At 44.4% G+C, this 21,227-nt stretch overlaps 1 protein-coding gene across 1 annotated transcript in view; it reads right to left on the bottom strand.

Moving 5' to 3' along the window:
* LOC111869925 (homeobox protein ceh-30) overlaps positions 1–19,566 on the bottom strand; it is a 52,511-nt gene extending 32,945 nt beyond the window's left edge. The window contains exons 1-2 of the mRNA XM_023861812.2: positions 19,338–19,566; positions 15,552–16,161 (exon numbers count right to left, since the gene is read on the bottom strand). Coding sequence (XP_023717580.2) covers positions 15,552–16,032 — 481 coding nt within the window. The 5' untranslated portion in view covers positions 16,033–16,161; positions 19,338–19,566. The remainder of the gene's footprint in view (positions 1–15,551; positions 16,162–19,337) is intronic.
* Between the last annotated feature and the right edge of the window lie 1,661 nt (positions 19,567–21,227).

Genomic DNA, 21,227 nt, shown 5'->3' with positions numbered 1-21,227 from the left:
TCCAAGTCCAAGTCCAAGTCACATTTCGACTGACGTTCAGTCAGTCAGTAAGTCTTGGTGTCGAGCCCCGTCTGGGGCTCATGGCCAGATATTTATTACTGTTGCACGTTAAGGTTTTGTTTTTTTGTAGGGCGTCCTCTCTGACGGGAGGACGGGTCTGTCTTATTTACATGCTACTGGCCCTTGCCAGAGCGGTCTTTCTCGGGTCCGAGTCCCTTGGGACTCCCACCGTATTTTACTGTCTCTTACTGAAGTTGGACTGTTACATTCTGCACTCGGACTGAATAGGGAACACCTTGTCGAAGGGTTTCGTTTCTCCGGCTGCTACGCAACGAATCTCTTCTTACTGCGGGAATACGTGTCTGCCTCAAACAATTCGTTTGTAACGGTGGAAACCCCACTGTTAGATTTTCATCTCCGGGGCAACGATATCCCAGGAATTGCTGCCTAGGAATTGCTAGCCGTTGACCAGTGATGAACGTATTATCTTCCGACATTCCTGGCGGCACGTCAAAGTATCTTTGATTTATTGTGAGAGGTTACATTTAATTTAATTTTCACACCAGACACTACGAGCTGATAACACTCTCAAGGTTCTGTCTGTAAAAGAGACGTTACTTGGCTTTCTCTTAACGTGTGGCATGGATGCATCTCTCTAATTGTGGTTGTCGGGTTTTTGTGTGGAACGGAAGTGGTGCTGCCAACTGTCGGGAGGAAAACCCATTAGCCTGCCACTGAACACTCAACCGTCGCACCTCGTTGAGACTAAATCTGTCGTGACTTCTTTTTTCTGTGTTCACTTCTTTTTAAATTGTAATAAGGTACAGAAAGATGAGAACTCACTTATCTCCCTGGAAAACCGGTATAAGAATGTCTGTATGCGCAGTAATTATGTTCACCTCTAACAAGTCGAAATGAGGTACAGTGTCAAAGTGATGTTCACTTGTTCGTCAGTTCGTTACGCGGATGATGTCGCGTCTGTTTCAGAATTGGATGGTCTTAGCTTCACGCAAGCCTGGCCGGCAGCTTTTGGAATTTGCACACGGCCTGCCTGTTTCTGTGAAAGTTGAGAGACCTTGGCGTGATTTCTTATCCTTCTTTTTTTCAGAATTAATTTCGAATTTCAACAGATCAGGGCGCCAAAAGCATAAAATTAGAAAAGAAAAATCTTCTTGCGACGTAAGGAATGGCTCTCCTTTGTACAGGCCTGTACCCAAACCGACGTGTTTTTCTACTTATCTATCTATACAAAACATATGTGGTAAAATGAAGCACTCAAAACCACTCGACAGACTGCCATCAGACGGTCGAACTCCGACTGTAGTGTCGCCCATCGTAATACAGTGTGGTCACATTTCATGCGAACTTAAAATAGTGCATATTAATAAAATTTAACTTTATACGCAAAATTTCAAGTAATACGAATTCGAAAACAAAATCCTCAAGAACCATATATGCGTTACAAAACTTGTCTTCAGGGGCGCATTCCTCGCATAAAATGCGACCTCACTATATATGAACCAGTAATATACACGTAGAACAGTTCAACAATCACTGGCTGCACACGCAAAAGCTCGGAAATATTGACAGAGGCAAAGTTGTGTTCGGTAACGGGCTGAAAGGGTCACGTGTGTAACCTTGTCCGATTGTATCACTGTCTCGGCTGCAATCCACATCATTCGAAATTCGTAATACTTAATGCGCTAACATATAAACAAACTATTATTTTGCCTGTGATTCTGTATGGGTGTGAAACTTGGTCTCTGAAATTAAGGGAGGAACATAGACTGAGAGTGTTTGAGAACAGGGTGATGAAGAGAATATTTGGACCGAAGAGAGATGAAGTGACAGGAAGTTGGAGAAAACATCACAATTAGGAGCTTCATAACTTGTATTCTCCCCCAGGTATAATAGAATGATCAAGTCAAAGAGAATGAGATGAACAAGGCATGTAGCAAGAATAGGTGAGAAGAGGAATTCATATAGGATATTGGTAGGAAAGTCAGATGGTAAGAAACCACTGGGAAGACTAAGGCGCAGGTGAGTGGACAATATTAAAATGAATCTTAGAGAGATAGAATGATTGGGATTGGGTAGATCTAGCTGAAGATAGGGACCAGTGGAGGGCTCTTGTGAACACGGTAATGAACCTTCGAGTTCCATAAAATGCTGGGAAGTTCTTGAGTAACTGCAGAATTGGCGGCTCCTCAAGAAGGGCTCAGCTCCATGAGTGAGTGAGTGAGTGGGTGAGAAACTTTCTTTTTACTAAGAACAATTATCTTTATCTGCACAACTTGTATATGCAGCCATGCACTTCTGAACGCAGTACACATCTATCCATCTTAGAACCGAGATAGGTCGTTCGGCATAACGACGAGCCACGGGCTGGACGGCTGTGGGTTGATTCCCGTCAGGGACAAGGGAATTTTCTCTACTCCAGAGTGTCCCTACCCAGCCTCCTACCAATTGGGTAACGGGGTCTCTTTCTCCGGGTGTGAAGTATCTGGGTGCGTGAAACTGATGACTCATATTCACCTAGTACCGAGGCCAAGTGTGCCGGAGCTATGCCTCAACTTCCCAATGCGTGTTCATGGTGTGCTTAATTAGTTAAGCACAGTGACAACTCTGCCTGTTTGCTTCCTATCTATCTATCTATCTATCTATTTACCTACCTACATATCTATCTACCTATCAGCCTACTTATCTCTGTCTGTCTATCCAATTTTCTCTCCATCTCTCTGTTTATCTTTTCTTTATGCAGATAGCCTAGAACGCTATATAACAACATAACGTACTGTTACTGCCCTGCGTGATACGAATATCTGGTGATGCGCTGTATCCAAACAAGTGAATATCGTAATATACCTAGCTCATACATATTTCAGTCGAACTAAACTATAGAAACATTATGAACTCCTATATGACACATTTCAGCGTTGCTATCAAGAATTATGTTCGCAGACATGTCACATGGCTCGTGTAAAGATGAGTATCGTGGTTCCTATCCCGATCCAGATGAATCCATTTCATATCCTCATCCCTTATTTCTTTAATAACCATTTTAATATTACCCTCTTGTTTGCTCCTCTGTCTCTTGAGAGCTGTGTTTCCCAACTAAAATTGTTTGCGTACACGTACGTTCGATTAGTGTGAGGGTCCGAAGGAAGTTACTGCAATTTGTGGTTAGTTAATGATGTGTGATGTAAATAGCTCACAAGATCTTAACAATATCAAGTATGTCGCTTGCATCACTGTTGCACTGAGAGGATAGGTGCGGTAAACAGGAGCTCCGACGCAGATCCTTTCTTGCCGCAGACATTTCTGAACGCCAATGAAAAACGGCGTTCCTTCGTAATTAGGCAGCATTTAGCATGCAGTTTGTCTTGAAGGAGGCAACTTCCATGAAAGTTTACGTAGCTAATTAAAATTGTTACGATACAAGATGGCCGACTTCCTGAATAAAACAGAAGCAGCGTGTTAATGAATTTAACTTTCGCTTTTCGAGCCTCGACAGACGTGAATCACCGGTTGGCATCAGGAATTATCCTTTGCCACGTTGCATTTAACGGGCCACGTTGCCAAATTCACATTTCATATCTAAAAATTCATTACACTTCTTCGCATACTTACTAAATGTAAGAGAAACTTTGCAGAGAACTTAGTAGTGGCTCTACTTGTCAAACGTAACGCGTTTTACCGAACTGAAATGTTCATATCCATGTTGACAAAATCCCGCCTTGAGCTCTATCCTGAGTCAGATGAATGAAGTCCACAATCTGACTCTGTTCCTCTAAAATTAACGTTAATTTTTGCAGGACTTGAGGTCCTCAAATATATGGTTATGAAGATTTCTGTCTTCTGGTATATAACACCATGTAAACCGTTGAAAGTCAATATATGTGTCGGAGGAACATTTCGCCTCCATCTTCGGGGTCGAAAAATAAGCTGCGCAAGGAACCAGCATAAAAGCTCTTTTTGACACCAGCTTTCACGTTGGTTTCTTGCTTGGCTTATTCTTCTACCCTGAAGATGGAAGCGACATCTTCCTCTAAATCGTCGCTTGTCTTTCAACGGACTGCACAAGGCAGAAACCGTCAGTACTAATTTCTCATACCTGCCGAGTCGTGTCTTCCGTTAAGGTGTAAATTTTGTGTTCATTTCTCACGTTCCTGAGCTTCATGCCTCCCCCTACTCCTCTTTCATTTATTCTATTATTACTCTGAATTATTGCAATCATTATGCCACATTCCTTTCTAAAGTTGTAAAAAAAAGGTAAAGCTCTCCCTGTAACAGGCCATGGAGTCCCACAGAATTGTGAGACGTCGAGGCTCCTACATTTTCTGAACAATCGGCTCACAGATGGCGGTGAGGTTGTCAGCCTTACGTGCTAGCCACACTCTACTCCCAGGAATATTCCTGGTACTCATTTCTGTTAGAGGCTGAGCAGACACCAGGACCATAGTGCGGCTGGGAGGATTAGGTCAATTGCAAATATGCGGTGACCTCATCGGGAATCGATGAGGTGGTATGTACTAAAAATAGCTACGGCAGTTTCGGAAGTAGCCACTGCCGTGCGCATGCAGATTCTGATCTCTGTTAGAACAGTAGTGGCAATTTTATGCTAATGCGTCTCCTTTATATCCACAGTTCAAGATACTAAGATTATCAGCCCCACGGGAAGACTAAGCCCATACTAGAGGCCATTCAAAACGTACACTGAATTTAGAAACAAAGCGAGTACGCATGTGCAAAACACAATTCTATCAACGCACAGGTAGAGGTAAAGTTGTCCCTGTGTTTAATTAAGGGCTATTCAATGGCGATGTACAGGGGAGTGGAGATATACGAGTAGCTCCACCATTCTTCACCTCGGCACTAGTTGGAGGTTAGTGAAGATCTTCACGCTCCGGCCATTTTACACCTTGGAAAAGAGTCCCGGTTACCTATTGGGTTGGAGGCTGGGTGGGCCCCAGAATCGGTCTGGGCGCTTGTTCCTGCCAGGAATAGATCCCAGGCAGTGCAGCCCGTAACCCGTCGCTATACCGACTGAGCCATTTCGCCTCATAACGTACAGGCAAGGTAAAGGTGAAGCTGCCGATCACAGCGGCCGCGCGGTCTAAGGCATGAACCGTCCTCTCCTGTTTAAACGCTGGGTTCTGGGTTCGAATCCCACTCAAGGCATGAATGCCTGTGTGCGTTTATTCTGTGTTCGTGTTGTTCTGTGTATAGTTAGAGGCCTTGCGAAAGGCTGATCCCCCGTCCAAGGAGTCCTACTGACTGTCTATAGGATTAAGAAACTGAAAAACGGCCAAGGTCCAACTAAGGGCTGCAGAGCCATAGATAGATAATGTGGCGCACGCGTTAGCGCATTTGGTTGAGTACTCTAATTACACCGCATTTTCAATTCACTATTCACCTCTCACCCAGGACTTGACGGTGCAACATCATTAGATGAACTACAGACAAATAAATGAGCTATGCAGAATCTCAGAGCACATTTGGATATTGTAAATGAATCTGTAATTAAAGTATCTCTCTGCTTTCGCTTATTATAATCAACATCTGGAGTTTGTGCACTCCTGAGATGCCACAGCACAGGTTCTAGAAGTGCGGTCCCAGTGCGTCTGCCCCAATGTTTTTATAATTTGCACCTCCTAATTTACTTAAACGAGACAGCTTCTTGGCATCTTGCCCTCTGTCCCTCTTCTGCCTGTAGCTACCACAGAACTGTACTGCTCTATACAATCTCTTTCATTACAACGTTCCAAGACACAGGTTCGAATTATAATCAATATCTTCTTAATACAATCCTCACTCACTCACTCACTCACTCACTCACTCACTCATGGAGCTGAGTCCTTCCTGAAAAGCTGCCAATGGTGCAGCTACTCAAGAAATTATCAGCATTTTATGGAACCCGAAGGTTCATTACCGTGTTCACAAGAGCCCTCCACTGGTCCATATCCTGAGCCAGATAAATCCAATCCATATCATCCCACCCTATCTCTCTAAGATCCATTAATATTGTCCACCCGCCTACACCTTGGTCTTCCCAGTGGTCTCCTTCTTACTGGCTTTTCCACCAATATCCTATACGCATTCGTCTTCTCCCCCATTCGTGCTACATGCCCTACCCACCTCATCCTCCTTGACTTGATCATTCTAATTATACTTGGAGAAGAATACAAGTTATGAAGCTCCTCATTATGCAGTTTTCTCTGACCTCCTGTCACTTCATTTCTCTTCAGTCCAAATATTCTCCTCAACACCTTGTTCTCAAACACCCTCAGTCTATGTTCCTCCCCTAAAGTCAGAGACCAAGTTTTACACCCATACAGAACCACAGGGAAAATTATATTTTTATACTGTATCTTCTAATTTTTATCTTTCAGATAGCAGACGAGAAGACGAAAGGTTCTGCACTGAATGGTAGCAAGCCTTGCCTGAGTTCAGCCTCCCTTCCTTAGTACAGCCTGAATGATTAGGTCAAGGTGTATGAAGTGGACAGGTATGTGCTGCGCATGCGGGATACAGGGGTTCTGTGGAGAAGCCAGAAGGATAAGTATAGTCATTAATCCTGAGGGACTTAGAACACAAAAAGATTGTGCTGGCGAGACCCAGCAGCAATTTACCTGACCGAAGAACGCTAGAGGAGTCGTGAGTTGGGAGTCCACAGTTGAGGATCTGTTGTGAGATGTTAGCCAGCCGGCAACGGGCTAAACACGAGATCAGAAAATTCTCTATTGTTGACAAGCGTAATTGAGCAACGACATATTTGAGGACTGTCAGCCCCCAGTAGAAGGAGAGAGACCAGTAGTAACAAGACCCGTCTTCTCGTTCAAGAGGAGGCCCCGCTCCCAAACACATGCACGTCTAGGAGAGAAGAAAGTTCGGGTCATGGATCCCTACGGGACACGAAATCAAGAATTACTGTGCTGGCGAGGGCCAGCAGCAATTTAAGCCACTTCCCGAGCAGAAAGAAATAGACCATTAGGAACACCTAGACTTAGATTGGAAGTTGAGCGAGTAGAGATATAGTTCCACAAATGACCCCCATACCCCCACAAGTTATGTAATACATATTTTCCCATATTACAGGCCTGTTTCCTTAGAGGCCCGTGTTCAGTGACAGTCCTTGTAAGAATTCTGAAAGGTAGGTTTCTGAGACATGCATTCAGTTACTTTTCCATGTTTTCCTTCCCATTCCGTATGAATTACAAAAATTAGGATACTGGTTGGATAACCGGATACTCGGACTTCAAACCCCGGCGATGGCGAAGATTTTTCTCCTCATCACAACTTTCTGAGCGGCTCTGTGGTCCACCCAGCCTCCTACCGAATGAGTACAGGAGGTAAAGCGGTCGGGGCATGAGGCTAATCACCTATCTCCATGTAGTGCAAATGTTTAATATGCCTTCAGCAATGTTTTCATTACCCCATATGTTTTAATTGTAATTAGGGACAGGAAAAATTTGTCCTTACCATTATTAGTCCACTTTACTAAAATAGGCTTATGCTATCTCCATGCTATCTATGTGTCTCGGATTTCCCTCTACCCATCAACTTTTAATGCCTGAACCAATATTTATTATATCTTGTAGCATATCATGACACTTGAGCCCATCTCAACGGCGCTCTTCATATACCCTCCCATCAGTGTGTGTGTGTGTATGTGTATCCCTCCTACCGTTGCTAGGCAACTGCTTTGTCCTTGTCCTATGAAAGAAAAGTAGATGATTAATTCTTACCAGAACTTCTTATATTTATTTTGATTCTTACCAATAATTTTTGTATTATGTAGCATCAGAATTTGATTCAGCATCATTAAATTATGTATCATTCAGTTCGATATACTTTCCGGAATGTCTCTTCATATAGTCTAGTGATTCTTGAGTTATTTAACAACGATTTTTAACGTGTGCGTTATTGAATGATAGGATATCATTGATGAATTGGAAAGGATATAGAAGGGATGTGTCGTGGACTATTTTAAAGTTTTAGACCACAATTTTCCAGCTGGGACTGAGGAAAATGACGAACGTCCTCAGTTAAGATAGGCATCGGCGTCTGTGGCGTTGCTCGGCCGGCTCGGTGCCTGCTTCTCGCTCCGTCGGCCTCGCGCTCAATCCCCACTGTTTCATGCGAGACGCGTGCTGCATGGAGTGGCGTTGCTCGGCCGGTTTCTCCGAGTTTGTTCGGTTTTCCACCGCTACTCATCATTGCACCCTCATTCATTACTGCCTTCTCAGCTAGTGCATCATATCTTCAGTCTTTAAGTTTAAAATATCATGTCTGGCCCAGAATTATTCTGGTTAACGGTAACGAAATCAGATAACTGGTTTCTGGACGGAGGTTTCTTACCCTGTGACTCCCCTATTACCTAGCATAACCACTGAACCAAGTTAAAGGTACAGTTGACCCTGTGCTTAATTAATTAATCAGCGGTCTCCGTAGTCTAGAGGTAACGTTCCCACGTCATGAACCGTAGTACGCAGGTTCAAATACCCGGCGGAGGTCGTCGAATTTTTAAGGGCGGAAAAATTCAGGGAACAAGTCCTCCGGGAGGGACTTTAAGCAGTGGGTCCCGTGTCGTAACTTTACGGCACGTAAAAGAACCTCATATCTCCAAAGGAGGTCACTGAGCCAAATTGCGGACGTTTCCCGCCCAACAGACCTCGGAACTAGATAGATGTGAGTGGTCAGCTTCACACCACGCCCGCTTTACCCCGGGGATAGAACCCCCGGTACGCATTTGATAGGCGGCTGTATGGGACTCAGAGTCGGTTTGGAGACTGTGGAGAAGAGAAAAATCTTACCCCTTTTGAGAATCGAATCCTGTAACCCGTCACTATATCGACTGAGCTATCCCGACTCCTCCGTTGAACTAAATCGTTCGATATATTCCGGTCATCCATTCCTAGTAAAATAAGCGTCATATGACCTTGATTTCGTCACGTATGTCTGTAGGAGTAACCTCTGTATAGGCTGTTATTGTTCTCTTTCTATTGTTTACGCAGATCAGATGTTGTGTTCGGAACCTCCCCTTGCATGTCTGGATAAACATTGTCTTCGTTTTCATATATATGAGTCCGCCGACACTACCCTTTAAATATATATCAATTACTGTGGGGAATTAATAACATGATCCATATAATTGTACCTTTTGTCTTGCTATTTTTTTTTCGGTCTGTGTATTCGTGTTGTGTTCATGTACATCATGCTGATGTTACTTCCTGTATGTGTGAGCTGAGGCAGCGGTTCTGAATGCTGTTCTCTGAGGGCTACCCTCAACTGCTGCGCCGACCTCACTACCATCTAGGGCACTGACATAACAGGAAGATGATTAAATTTCGCTCAACTATCTATCTATGACTCTACAGCCCTTGTGGATCTTGGCCACTCTTTCAGTTTCTTAATCTATGCACAGTCGGTATGACTCTTTAGATGGCGGATCAGGCCGCCGCAAGGCCGCTACATACATACAGAACAACATAAAAGCAGAATAAGTGCACACAAACATCCATTCCTCGAGCGGGATTCGTTCCCACGACCCCAGTGTTCGAGCACACTAAGACGGTTCATGCCTTAGCCCGCGCAGCGCACCTGTGCAAAATAGTGAATAGTTATGTCGGTATAGCGACGGGCCGGGTGGCCCGGCTTCCGTTTCCGGCAGGGGAAATACTTTGCTCTCCACAGCATTGAAACCGGCTCCGGGGCCCACCCTGCCTGCTATCTAATGTGCACCGGGGGCTCTTTCCCCGGGGGTAAAGCAGCAGGTGCGTGAACCTTACCAACCACCTCCTTCAAGTACCGTAGTAAAGAATCGTGGAGCTATATCTCCACTCCCCCATACGTATTTACCCATCTTCTATCTTCTATATAAATAAAAATGTAAATGTTCGTTTGTTAGCCCTCAAAAATCTCCGAAAGTTCTTCACCGATTGCTTCGAAATTTTGATACAACGTTGCATTCGAATGCGCGCGTGTTTTTATATACGTAATATATAAATGTCACACCTGTGACAGGTTGATTGGTTAAAATATTAATTGTACTCAATATTAATATACTGTAACGTGTTATACGTCGTCCATCGTTGCGCAACGGCTACAATTCAAAGTGTTGAGTTCCCACAGCGACAAATCGAATACCAACAGATCGTTGCCTAGGAATAACCGTGGCAACGAACTGTTGAAACAGCGGCAACGAGCACAGAACACGTGAAATCGAACCCTGGGCGAAAGTGCCCTCTATTGCATCCGAAACCAGGTTATAATAGTCCAGCTCCGATGGGTTTTTCGGTGATACTGGACGTGATAATAATTATACTCGCTGAGCCACAGCAACGCGTGGCCGGGTGCAGCTGGTAAAAAATAAGAATGAAGGCTGAAGAAGCCAGAGTGTCGACCACGAGAGAGATGGAAGGGTTAAATCTACTAACCGGAAGATCTGGTGCACGCGGTAGCGTAGTTGGTTGAGGCACCATGCTACAAGCAGGAAGGTCTCGGGATCGAATGCCGATGAGGTGGACTTTTTAATTGACCTAATCCTTCCAGCCGCACTATAGCCCTGGGGTCGACTCAGCCTCTAACATAAATGAGTACCAGGAATATTCATGGGGGTAAAGGGCGGCCGGCGCGTAAGGCTGACAACCTCACTGCCATCTGTGAGCCGACTGTCTGGATAATGCGGGAACCTCAACATCTCTCAACCCTATGGGCCTCCACGGCCTGTTATAAGGAAACCTTTACTTTTTTTTTAACCCGAAGGTGGGACCAGGTTAAACGGTGTAAACCTGGCAGTTAATGATAATAGTGACCTCCATAAAATTCCTACTCAGTGCTGCATATGTACCGCAGTGGAATGTGACTGCAGAGCAGATCTTGCCTGTCTTACTTATCTCATGCTACAACGGCAGCTATTCACTTGAATGGTCATACGTTCGACCACCGCCAAGTTTAAGCCTATTTTAGTATATTCTAACCGAATTTCCTACTTTCATTTCAACCCGTGTGGAGGCGGGGTCGAATACCCCCACCGTGACCCTGCGACGCGTAGGAGGCGACGAAAAGGGAAATCTCAAATCTGAGACAGTAATATATGGTCTCGAGTACCAAGGGACTCGGACCCGAGGAGGACTGCGCTGGCAAGGCCAGCGGCATGTACAATAGACAGACGCGTCCTGTCATCAGAGAGGGCGCACCACACAAACAAGATAAAAACTGTCAAACAGTAATAAATATCTCTTCATGAGCCCCCTTAGTAACTGACTGAGCGTCAGTCGCACTGTGACTTTGTCTCTGACTTCGACTACTTTCCTTTCACTACATACTGAGTACTTTGTACGACACGGACCGCACAGAACACACCTGGACCAACAGTTCTTCTATTCTTGCATGCATATTCGTTGCCTCGGTAACGTTTTAAGAAGCCGTTTCGTAGCAACTTTAGTGGGGACCTGAGCAAGATGATCTCATAAGTCTCCTTTTATGATTTCGGAATACGGGACATAGGCTAAAAATGGGAAGGCCTAGATTTAGATGGCTGGAGTATGTAGAGAATGATTCACGAGTGAATGAATGAATATAAAAGACAAATAAGACGTCTCCATATTTCTTAATAGTTCTATTTCCCATTTTACGGAACAGAGTGAACGAAGATGCGACGTTTGAAATATGAAAAATTGAATATCTGAGATAGGAAAAAGAGGGAATTTTTCTCTAATTTCTATTGTGATTTGAGTCAATTTAATCATGGATATACAACCCATATGCCCTAAGGAACTAAATGCATTTAAAACATGGACAGTAACGGAAATTTAAGATGGAACTATTAAGAGCTACTGCGACGTGATGTAGAATGGACTTCTTTGTCTGAACTAGGCCAACGTTTGTAGAGGGCTGTAGAGTCAGAGAAGGAACTGCAAGCTGAGCTTATCCGAGTACTGCTAAAGGAAATTGCCCGCGACACATCTCTGAAGATGGCAAACAGTTGACTGCAGCTCGTCATACTGAAATGATGATGCAAAGGAACACCCGAGACAATCGAAAAACAATTTGGGGCATGGGTTGGGGGGGGGGTGAAGGTGTTGCTCCTTGCTTTCAATTCTGGTGCAGAATTCAGAAAATGTTTTGTCTTAACCTGTTAATAATAGCTGTTTCCCTTTATGTTTTAAATTAATAATAATAATAATATTATTATTATTAATAATTTGGCACAATTCAGGTATTTCGGAACGGCGATAACAGATCGAAACCTGATTCAGGAGGAAATTAAGAGGAGGCTGAACTCGGGTAATGCTTGCTACCATTCAGTCCAGAACCTTTTGTCTTCTCGTCTGCTGTCGAAAAACATAAAAATTAGAATATACAGTATATAAATATAATTTTTCCTGTGGTTCTGTATGGGTGTGAAGCTTGGTCTCTGACATTAAGGGAGGAACATAGACTGAGGGTGTTAAGTTAATCATAATTAAGACATATAAACCAGTTACTTTATCAACTGCCCTGTAACGAAAAATATGCCTCTGTGCTAGGGGTGCTGAATTACGATCATATCCCCGTGTCTGCAAGTGGGCTGGATATCACGCGTTCTTAACTTCGGTGGCAACCCCTGTTACCACTGCACAGGAGGCTGGGTGAACCCCACTGTCGATCTGGACGCTGTGTAGAAGAGAAAAGCTCTTTGGCCCAGCCAGATGTCGAACCGCTATCCCTCTACAGTCCATCCCGTAGGTTAAACCGACGGATCTATCCTGAGTATCTACCTATTCAGATCAAAGTATTTAATCTTTATAAGGAGCATCTCAAACAATCACGTTCCTTAGTACATAAACAAGCAGTACTCGTAGTTGTTCTAGCGTAAACAGTTCAGTAGTCCAGCAGAGAGCGCTCCACACACTGCAAGTTCATTGCGCCGGTCATGGTAGCCGCACGGTCTAAGCCATGAACTGTCTTCGCTCGCTCTTACGCTGGGATCGTGGGTTCGAATCCCACTCAAGGCATGGATGTCTGTATGTGCGTTTATTCTGTGTTTGTGCTGTCCTGTGTGTGCAGGTGGGCCTTGCGACGGGCTGATCCCCGTCAAAGGAGTCCTGCCGACAGTATACAAGATCAAGAAACTGAGAAGTGGCCGGCCGAAGTCCAACAAAGGACTATAGAACCATAGATAGACAAGTACATTGCATTGCACACTCACATCATGCGGCCCACACCCAATAATAGAAACAAAGGCTGTCATTATGGACTGTTATCAACTCAACAGGATTTCTTAACTTATTGAACTGATTTTATCCAGTTACTCCTGAAATCCTGAATTACGGGGTTTTTGGAAGAGCCGGATGCCGCATTCGGTACCTCTTTCTACCTTTACAATACTTTTCTAAATACAAGGGCCCCATCTTTATTGTTGGTCATGGCGTCGTGACGCCTTAACCCGGATTTCAGCCTTTGTCTTACCCCTCAGGCGCGATTCAGTTGAGCTCGCATATATTCAGCTGCTGTGGGCCCCGTTTTGGGCTGGTGGCGCGGCTAGATCCAGGGCGTATAGCCGAAGTAAGATTCCAAGTTTCGGGGCACAGAAGGTTAATAATGTGGTCTTCTGGGTCATGACAACCATGAAGCTGGTTACCAACATTTCGAAAGAAATTTCCCCCTCCATCTTCACGATAGAAAGAACTACTTATTTGTTATTTGTGGTGGACTAAATAACACTGAGGCGGATTTTCTCCGAGTATTTCAATTTTCTCTGCCAATCATCATCCTAGAAACTGCTCCATATTCATTAATCACCCCGTCATGAACGCTATGTAGCCTCGCTCCTGTCAGCGTCTTGGAATAAGAAACTTTAAAAACACGCCTATCGCAGTATTTGCCGAGAAATGCAAATTACGAAGTTCCTCATTATGCAGTTTTCTCCAGTTTCCTGAGTAATCTGTTCTGAAAAGCCCACAATGCACAGGCCTCAAAGCAGCGGTTCTGAACTGCGGGTATATGCACCGCCAGGGGCACGCGAAACCTCATGTCAGAGTTCTTGACGTTTTTTTTATACATTATAAAAGTCAGGTTGCAAAGGCTTAAACATTCTTTGGCAGCTTTTTTCTACAACAGCTTCTGTGCGTGGAATAAAATAAAATTTGTTCAAAATGTAAAATAACCTCTGTAGGTATTCGTATATCTTGTCGTTGGATTTCAAGTTCTCTCATGGAGCTGACCATGGAGAGTACGTGTTCTGGGCTGTAACTCCTACATCTGCTGATTCGGAAGAAGAACATTATTTGTTCCTCCGAAACGTCGGATACGCGGCGTTATATACCAGAAGACTGTGCTTTTATAGCTTGTCTGCCTTCAAATGTACGATAACATATCTCTGAGATAAAATGCAAGTCACCGTGTAAAAAAATGGATGGGTCGAAGTGAAGTTTCCCTCTGAGACTAAGGAGACGTTGCCTGAAAGCGGTTCAGGATCGCTAACTCAGCGTGAGGAACCAAGTTCCACGTCCATACAAAATAAATGTAAATTTGTTATTGTGCTTAATTAAGCATCACGCGAATGAAACGTATGGGGGAGTGGAGATATAGCTCCATTTTTGACCTTGGCAGTAGATGGAGTTGAGTGGTCAAATTCACGCCCCGGTCGCTTTATCCCCAGGGAAAGAACCCCCGGTGCCCATTGGATAAGAGGCTGGGTGGACCTCAGAGCCGGTCTGGACGCTGTGGACAAACGAAAAATCTTTCACCTGCCTGGAATCAAATCCTGACCGTCCAGGCCGCAGTCCATCAGTTTACCGACTTAGCTGTCTCAGCTCTAACTAATAAAAATGTAAAGGCAAAGTAGATTCTAGATGGATTGGGAAGACAGAAAATTCTGAATCCAGATTTTATTTGTCCTCAGTTTCTTCGTAAATTGGGTCACACGGCAGCGCAGTTGATTGAGGCACTATGCTACAAGCAGGAAGTTCGCGGGTTCGAGTGCCGATGAGGTGTATTTTTTCAATTTACCTAATCCTTCCAACCGCACTAAGGCCCTGTGGTCGACTGAGCCTCTAAGAAAAATGAGTACCAGGAATCTTCCTGGGGGTAAAAGTCGGCCGGCGTGTAAGGCTGACAACCTCACCACCATCTATGAAATGACTGTGTAGAAAATGTGGGAGCCTCGAAATCTCACAACCCTATGGGCCTCCATGGCCTGTTATAGGGACAGCTTCACCTTTACCCTTTCTTCTCCCTCGTCTTGCTCCCACTGTGGAGCACAGGGCTGATTTCTCAGTTTCATGATCATTTTACAGACGGCAGGGCTCCTTGGACAGGTGATCAGCCCGTCGCAAGGCCTCTACCTAAACACAGGGCAACACAAACACAGAATAAACACATACCAAACATCTATGCCTTGTGTGGGTTTCGAACTCACGATCCCGGCTTCCGAGCGAGCGAAGAGAGTACATGCCTTAGACCGCTCGGCTACCTTGACCGGCTACCTTTACCTTTAATGTACCCCTAATTTTGAGCTTCACGCTCTTTTCCGAAACGTCTGAAAATAAAGAAATGGAACTCACCGTTATGTGGGCCCGGCTTCAAGCCATCCGCATCAGTTAGAGTAGTGGAAACGGTGGCATTGCATTCGGTCCCACCAGCGGGTGACTGCACCGTCAGCTCCTCCATCTCTTCCTCTAGGGAGATCTCCTGATCTTCCTCGCAATCACTGCAACATCCGGGCCGTAGTCCCACTGACGAAGAGTCTGCACTCACGATAGAAGTCATCGTAGAAGTTCTTCCATATGAACAATGTCTGTATTGCGAAGTGTCATCAACTTCTTGCGTCACTGTCAACTGAGGATTGTCACCAGCTTCACCGGCAGGCGGAGCTTCCAGTGAATCTTGGTCTGTTACTCTTAAACGTATTTCCGGCGCAGTTGATGTCACAGAGAGAAGTTGCTCGATAGAAAATGAGTGTGATGGACGTTTAGTTTGTAACTTGGCGTTATCGGCTTTGAAATTACTTGCCTCTTTAATGAAAGATGTTTCGCTGTCGGCCATATTGTTTCGAAGCAGTAATAAGGCAAATTGTTCTTAAAGTTATTCTCTTTTAAACTCTGATACAAAGTTTGTAGTTCCTCGGTTTGAAGGGCTATTTTTTTTAATTTCTTTCATTCATGTCGTAACCGCCTGCAAGGAAAATAGAAGAAGTCAGTGAGGGAAGAACAAAGTAGGACTTTCATGAAACTGTGAAATATCTTCTCGTATCCATGACCCGGCGTCGCAACGCTCCAACTTTGGTTTTATGCACTCAAGGAGATGTAAGGTAAGAAAAAAAGGTAAAGCTATCCCTGTAACAGGCCGTGGAGGCCCATAAGGTTGTGAGACGTCGAGGCTCCCAGATTTTCTAGAAAATCGGTTCACATATGGCGGTAAGTTTGTCAGCCTTACGCTCTGGCCGCTCTTTACCTCCAGAAGATTCCTGGTACTCATTTATGTTAGACGCTGAGACGACCCCATAGTGCGGCTGGAAGGATTAGGTCAATTGAAAAATTCAGTTACCTCATCGGGAATTGAACTCGCGACCTTCCGGCTTGTAGTGTAGTGCCTCAAACATTTAAGGATATATATGTCTATTAACTTATTTCGCTAGATTACAGTACGAGTATAGACCTGCCTGTAGTCCCTTCGTTGCTTTAACTGGGAGAGTCTGCTCCGCGTACGTAACTCACATCCGATCAAGTTAAAAACAAATTTCTAAACATTACACATGCGCGGTTTTCTTTATGGACTGGTAACAGAGAAGTTATGGGACATGCACACAGTTACAAGAATATGTACAAGCACAGAATTTGGAAAAAAAAAAAACTATTTTGGGCATAGTAGACCTACTAAACCTTTGACAACAAGAATATGAAACTCTGTGTTCTATGTACTCCTATAGACTGTATGTCTTTAGTCTCCGTGCGAAACTCCCAAGTGAAATGATGTAGCTGTGCAGGTCTACACACTTATTTCCCTGTCCAGCGGTATCAGAGATTTCAACATAGTCCCTGTACAATGGAAGGATCCGAGGTAACTCAGTTGGTATAGTGACGGGCTACGGACTACACGAAATTGGTTCGATTCCCGGCACACGCAAAATATTTTTCTCTTCTCCACAATAGCAAGACCGCCTCTGGGGTCCACCCACCCCATCCATTGGGAACCGGGGGCTGTTTCCCCGGGGGTAAAGCGACAGGGCCTGAAGCCGACCACTCACCACCAACTAGTGCCGAGGTCAAGTATAGTGGAGCTATACCTCCACTCCCCCATATATCTTAATTGCATAATACTTATATAATTAAGCACACGGACAATTTTACCTTTTCTTCACCCTGTGCAATGGCAGCTTAAAGCACAATATGCATACGGCGCGGTTGAGCTTTAACTCAGTGTGAGGGACTTCTGTCAACTTCTGCACCTCATAAGAATTATTTGCTCAGGGCTCCATACAGAGTACCAAACATATATTGCTATGAGTGTAGACTGTATGTAACGAGAAATGCATATAAAATTTGGGCCTGAAAACCTGAAGGGAAGTGATCATTTGCGTAAGTCAGACATAGAAGGAGGTTAATATTAAAATTGGTCTTAAGGAAATAAGGCGTGAGACTCGGATTGGTTTCACCTGACCCAGGATATGATCCACTGGCGTGTTCTTATGAACATGGAATGAATCTTAGGGTTGCATAAACAATAGGGGATCTATTGGCCGTCTGAATGACTATCAGCTTCTCAAAAGGGCTTTGCTCCTTGAAATTATGTTAGGTAATACGTGGTGATATGATTATGAATGATGAATAAATAAGAATTTGAAAGGAGGACATCTTAAACTATTGGGCCATATATTATTTGGGTGAAGACCAAGAGGAATAAGATGGTCTGACCATGCGTTACTCATGGGAAACACAAGAAATAGATTCAACATTTTAGTGGAAACATCCAAAGAGTAGAAATCACTTGGGAGAACCAGGTGTAAATTATAGGATGATATTAAAGTGGATCTTAACAAATTAGAGGATGTGGATTGGCTTCATCTGGCTCTTTCGAACACGACCTCCACGACAGGTGGGAAGTTAATTGACTACCTGTGCGATCGTGAGTTCCTCAAGAGGTACTCGATAAAGTTGGATAACTATAAAATTTCCCTTTATGCAGTTGTCTCCACCCTCCTGCTATTCGCTCTCTTAGCTCGAAACATTTCGCTTCAGCCTCCTGTTCTCAAACTGTCAAACTTGTGTTCTCCTCTTTGATCGACAGTGTCCGTTACAGCCCACACTAAATTTCAAGAAGACACGAAGTTATAGCGTTGGATATTTTAATGTTTACGTCCTCATACACGTACAAGTGAATAGCCGGTCAGTCGGTATAGCGACTGGCTACAGGCTGGACGAACTGGTCCCGGGAGGGTCAAGCATTTTCTCTTCTCCACGTCGTCCAGACCGGCTCTGGGGCCCACTCAGTCTCCTATCCAATGGGTTCCGGTGACGCCTTCCCCGGAGATAAAGAGGCAGAGGCGTGAAGCTGACCACTAACCTCCAACTAGTGCCGAGGTCAAGAAAATGTGGGTCTATACATCCACTCCCCATACGCCTGCATGGCGTAGTGCTTAATTAGTTAAGCTCAGGGACAAATTTATCTTTTACCCTTAAAAGTGAGGTAATCTGACGCCAGTGTTAAAGCACCACGTATGCTGAATGCAATATGCTCTAAATTTCGTCTTCAATATAATTTTTGGTTTGTTACTACCGTTCCCAAGTAGGCAGTCTCCCCGAACTTTGCCTCATTTTCCAATGATAACGTAAAGAAAAAAGTAAAACCATCCCTGCAACAGGCCGTGAAGGCTCATAGAATTGTGAGACGTCGAGTCTCCCATATTTTCTAGACAATCGGCTCACAGATGGCGGTAAGGTTATCAGCCTTACGCGCCGGCAGCCCTTTACCCCGCAGGAAGATTCCTGGTACTCATTTCTGTTAGAGGCTGTGTCAACTCCAGGGCTATAGTGCGGCTGGAAGGGTTAGGTCAATTGAAAAAAAAAAAAGATCCGCCTCATCAGGAATCGAATCCGTGATCTTCCAGCTTGTAGCGCAGTGCCTCAACCAACTACGCTATCGCCTGCCCCCCATTTTCTAACGATACGTTATTTATTAATGCATTTTTCTATCTTTCTGTAATAATCGAGTCTTGCATTCTGATGACAATATGGCAGTATAGGTTATGTACTTATTTTTGTGTATATACACGAACCTCCCAATCTGGGTCTGTTACGCTCCTTGTTAGCGTGTTTTTTATTTATTATTTCGACATTTCCTTTTTCACCTACCACGAGTTGACATCAGCACAAAACGTAATTAAATAAGAGAAGACGAAGTCACTATCTGTAAGCAACGTATGTCGTACTTCCTGTTCTGTTCACAGCCATTAAACTTAATTGCGATCCAATCCACAGCCTTCATGAAGCTCTCAGCAAGATAAAGGAACCGTAAACGCAAAATAATATTAATAACGGCGATGCACTTTCAGAGCCACAGTACGCACAACACTTAGGTCACTGTGAACTTCGCAACTAATTTGATAAGGACGTGCGTTTGGGCGGGGTATCCTCACAAGGGGGGGGACAGCCCACGGCTCCCCTTTACGCACTGCACAGACTAACCAATGACGATCGTCGGTGGGTTGGTCCCGGCTTCTACTATCTATTTATCCTAAAAGTAATTAGTGAAAAAGCAGCTTATGTACAGTCATAATATCGCAGACTCAAGTATTGATGCCTACCGCTCGGCGCTACAGCCCTGGGTGAGCCTTGGTCTCCTCTGCACCCAGTCTCCACAACCAGTGCGTGCTGCCATAGGAATGTCCCCACGCATAATGTCCCGAGGCCGGTTGTTAGGTTTCTGAACAAATTTCTTTTCACAGAATGAGTTTGTTAGCCTCACGCCCAACCCCAATTTGGAGGACCAGGGTATCTCTGGATTCTACCCTTTGACCTGTCCGCCATAGGTGACCCTACCGGTAGTTAAACTACCGCCGGCATAGCTCTCCAGCTCACAAATTAAATTAATATGAAATGATCTTGGCCTTCACTTGGACGAGAGGTTTAAACAAATTATGAAATTCACACATAGCGTGACAATTCTGGTCCTTTAAGCCACTTTAGCTGATTGTCTCGAAAAATTTGTACGATTTGCGGTAAAGGGTAAGGTAAAATTGTCCCTGTACTTAATTAATTAAGCACTACACCATAAAGGTGTATGGGGGAGTGGATTTATAGATCCACGTTTTCTTGAACTCGGCTCTAGCTGGAGATGAGCGGTCAGCTTCACGCCTCGGCCGCTTTACCCCCGGTACCCATTGGATAGGACGCTCGGTGGGTACCAGAGCCGGTCTAGACGACGTGGAGAAAAGAAAATTCTTGACCCTACCGGGACTCGAAATCCAACCCCTCGGTTTTCCAGCCCGTAGGCAGTCAGTATACCGACTGCGCTATCCCGGCTCCTCTGTGAAGGCTATATTAATGTAAAAATATTGCTTTCTTTGCTTTGTTCGAAAGAGTTTTTACGCCGATAAATGGATAGTCAATTTAGGGCGAGTTCCACTGAAAATGCACCCAGACACACGGGTAGGCTTTAAGGTAAAGGTAAATCATTACTGTCGGATTTTAACTAAATTTACAATGTGTTCAAAAACATCTGTGAAAGGCCAAGAGCAGTAAGTGAGCAATTCAATTTCACCGAATTCCCACAATCCCGCTTGCTTATTACATTGACTTACATACTCATGGAGCTGAGCCCTTCTTGAGAAGCCAATTCTGCAGCTACTCAAGAATTTCTCAGCATTTTAAAGAACCCGAAGGTTCATTACCGTGTTCACAACAGCACTTCACTGGTCCCTATCCTGAGCCAGATCAATCCAATCCAGACCATCCCATCCTATCTATCTAAGATCCATTTTAATATTGTCCACCCACCTACGCCTTGGTCTTCCCAGTGGTCTCTTTCCTTCTAGCTTCCCCACCAATATGCTATATACATTCCTTGCCTCCCCCATTCTTGCTACATGCCCTGCCCACCTCATATTCCTGGACTTGATCATTCTAATTATACTTGGAGAAGAGTACAGGTTATGAAGCTCCTCACTGTGCAGTTTTCTCCAACCTCCTGTCACTTCTTCTCTCTTTGGTCCAAATATTCTCCTCAACACCCTATTCTCAAAC

This window comes from Cryptotermes secundus, unplaced genomic scaffold (genome assembly GCF_002891405.2).
Source record: "Cryptotermes secundus unplaced genomic scaffold, Csec_1.0 scaffold952, whole genome shotgun sequence".
NCBI lineage: Eukaryota > Metazoa > Arthropoda > Insecta > Blattodea > Kalotermitidae > Cryptotermes > Cryptotermes secundus.
Note: the sequence above shows the minus strand (reverse complement) of the source record. Positions and strands in the feature narration are given on the sequence as shown.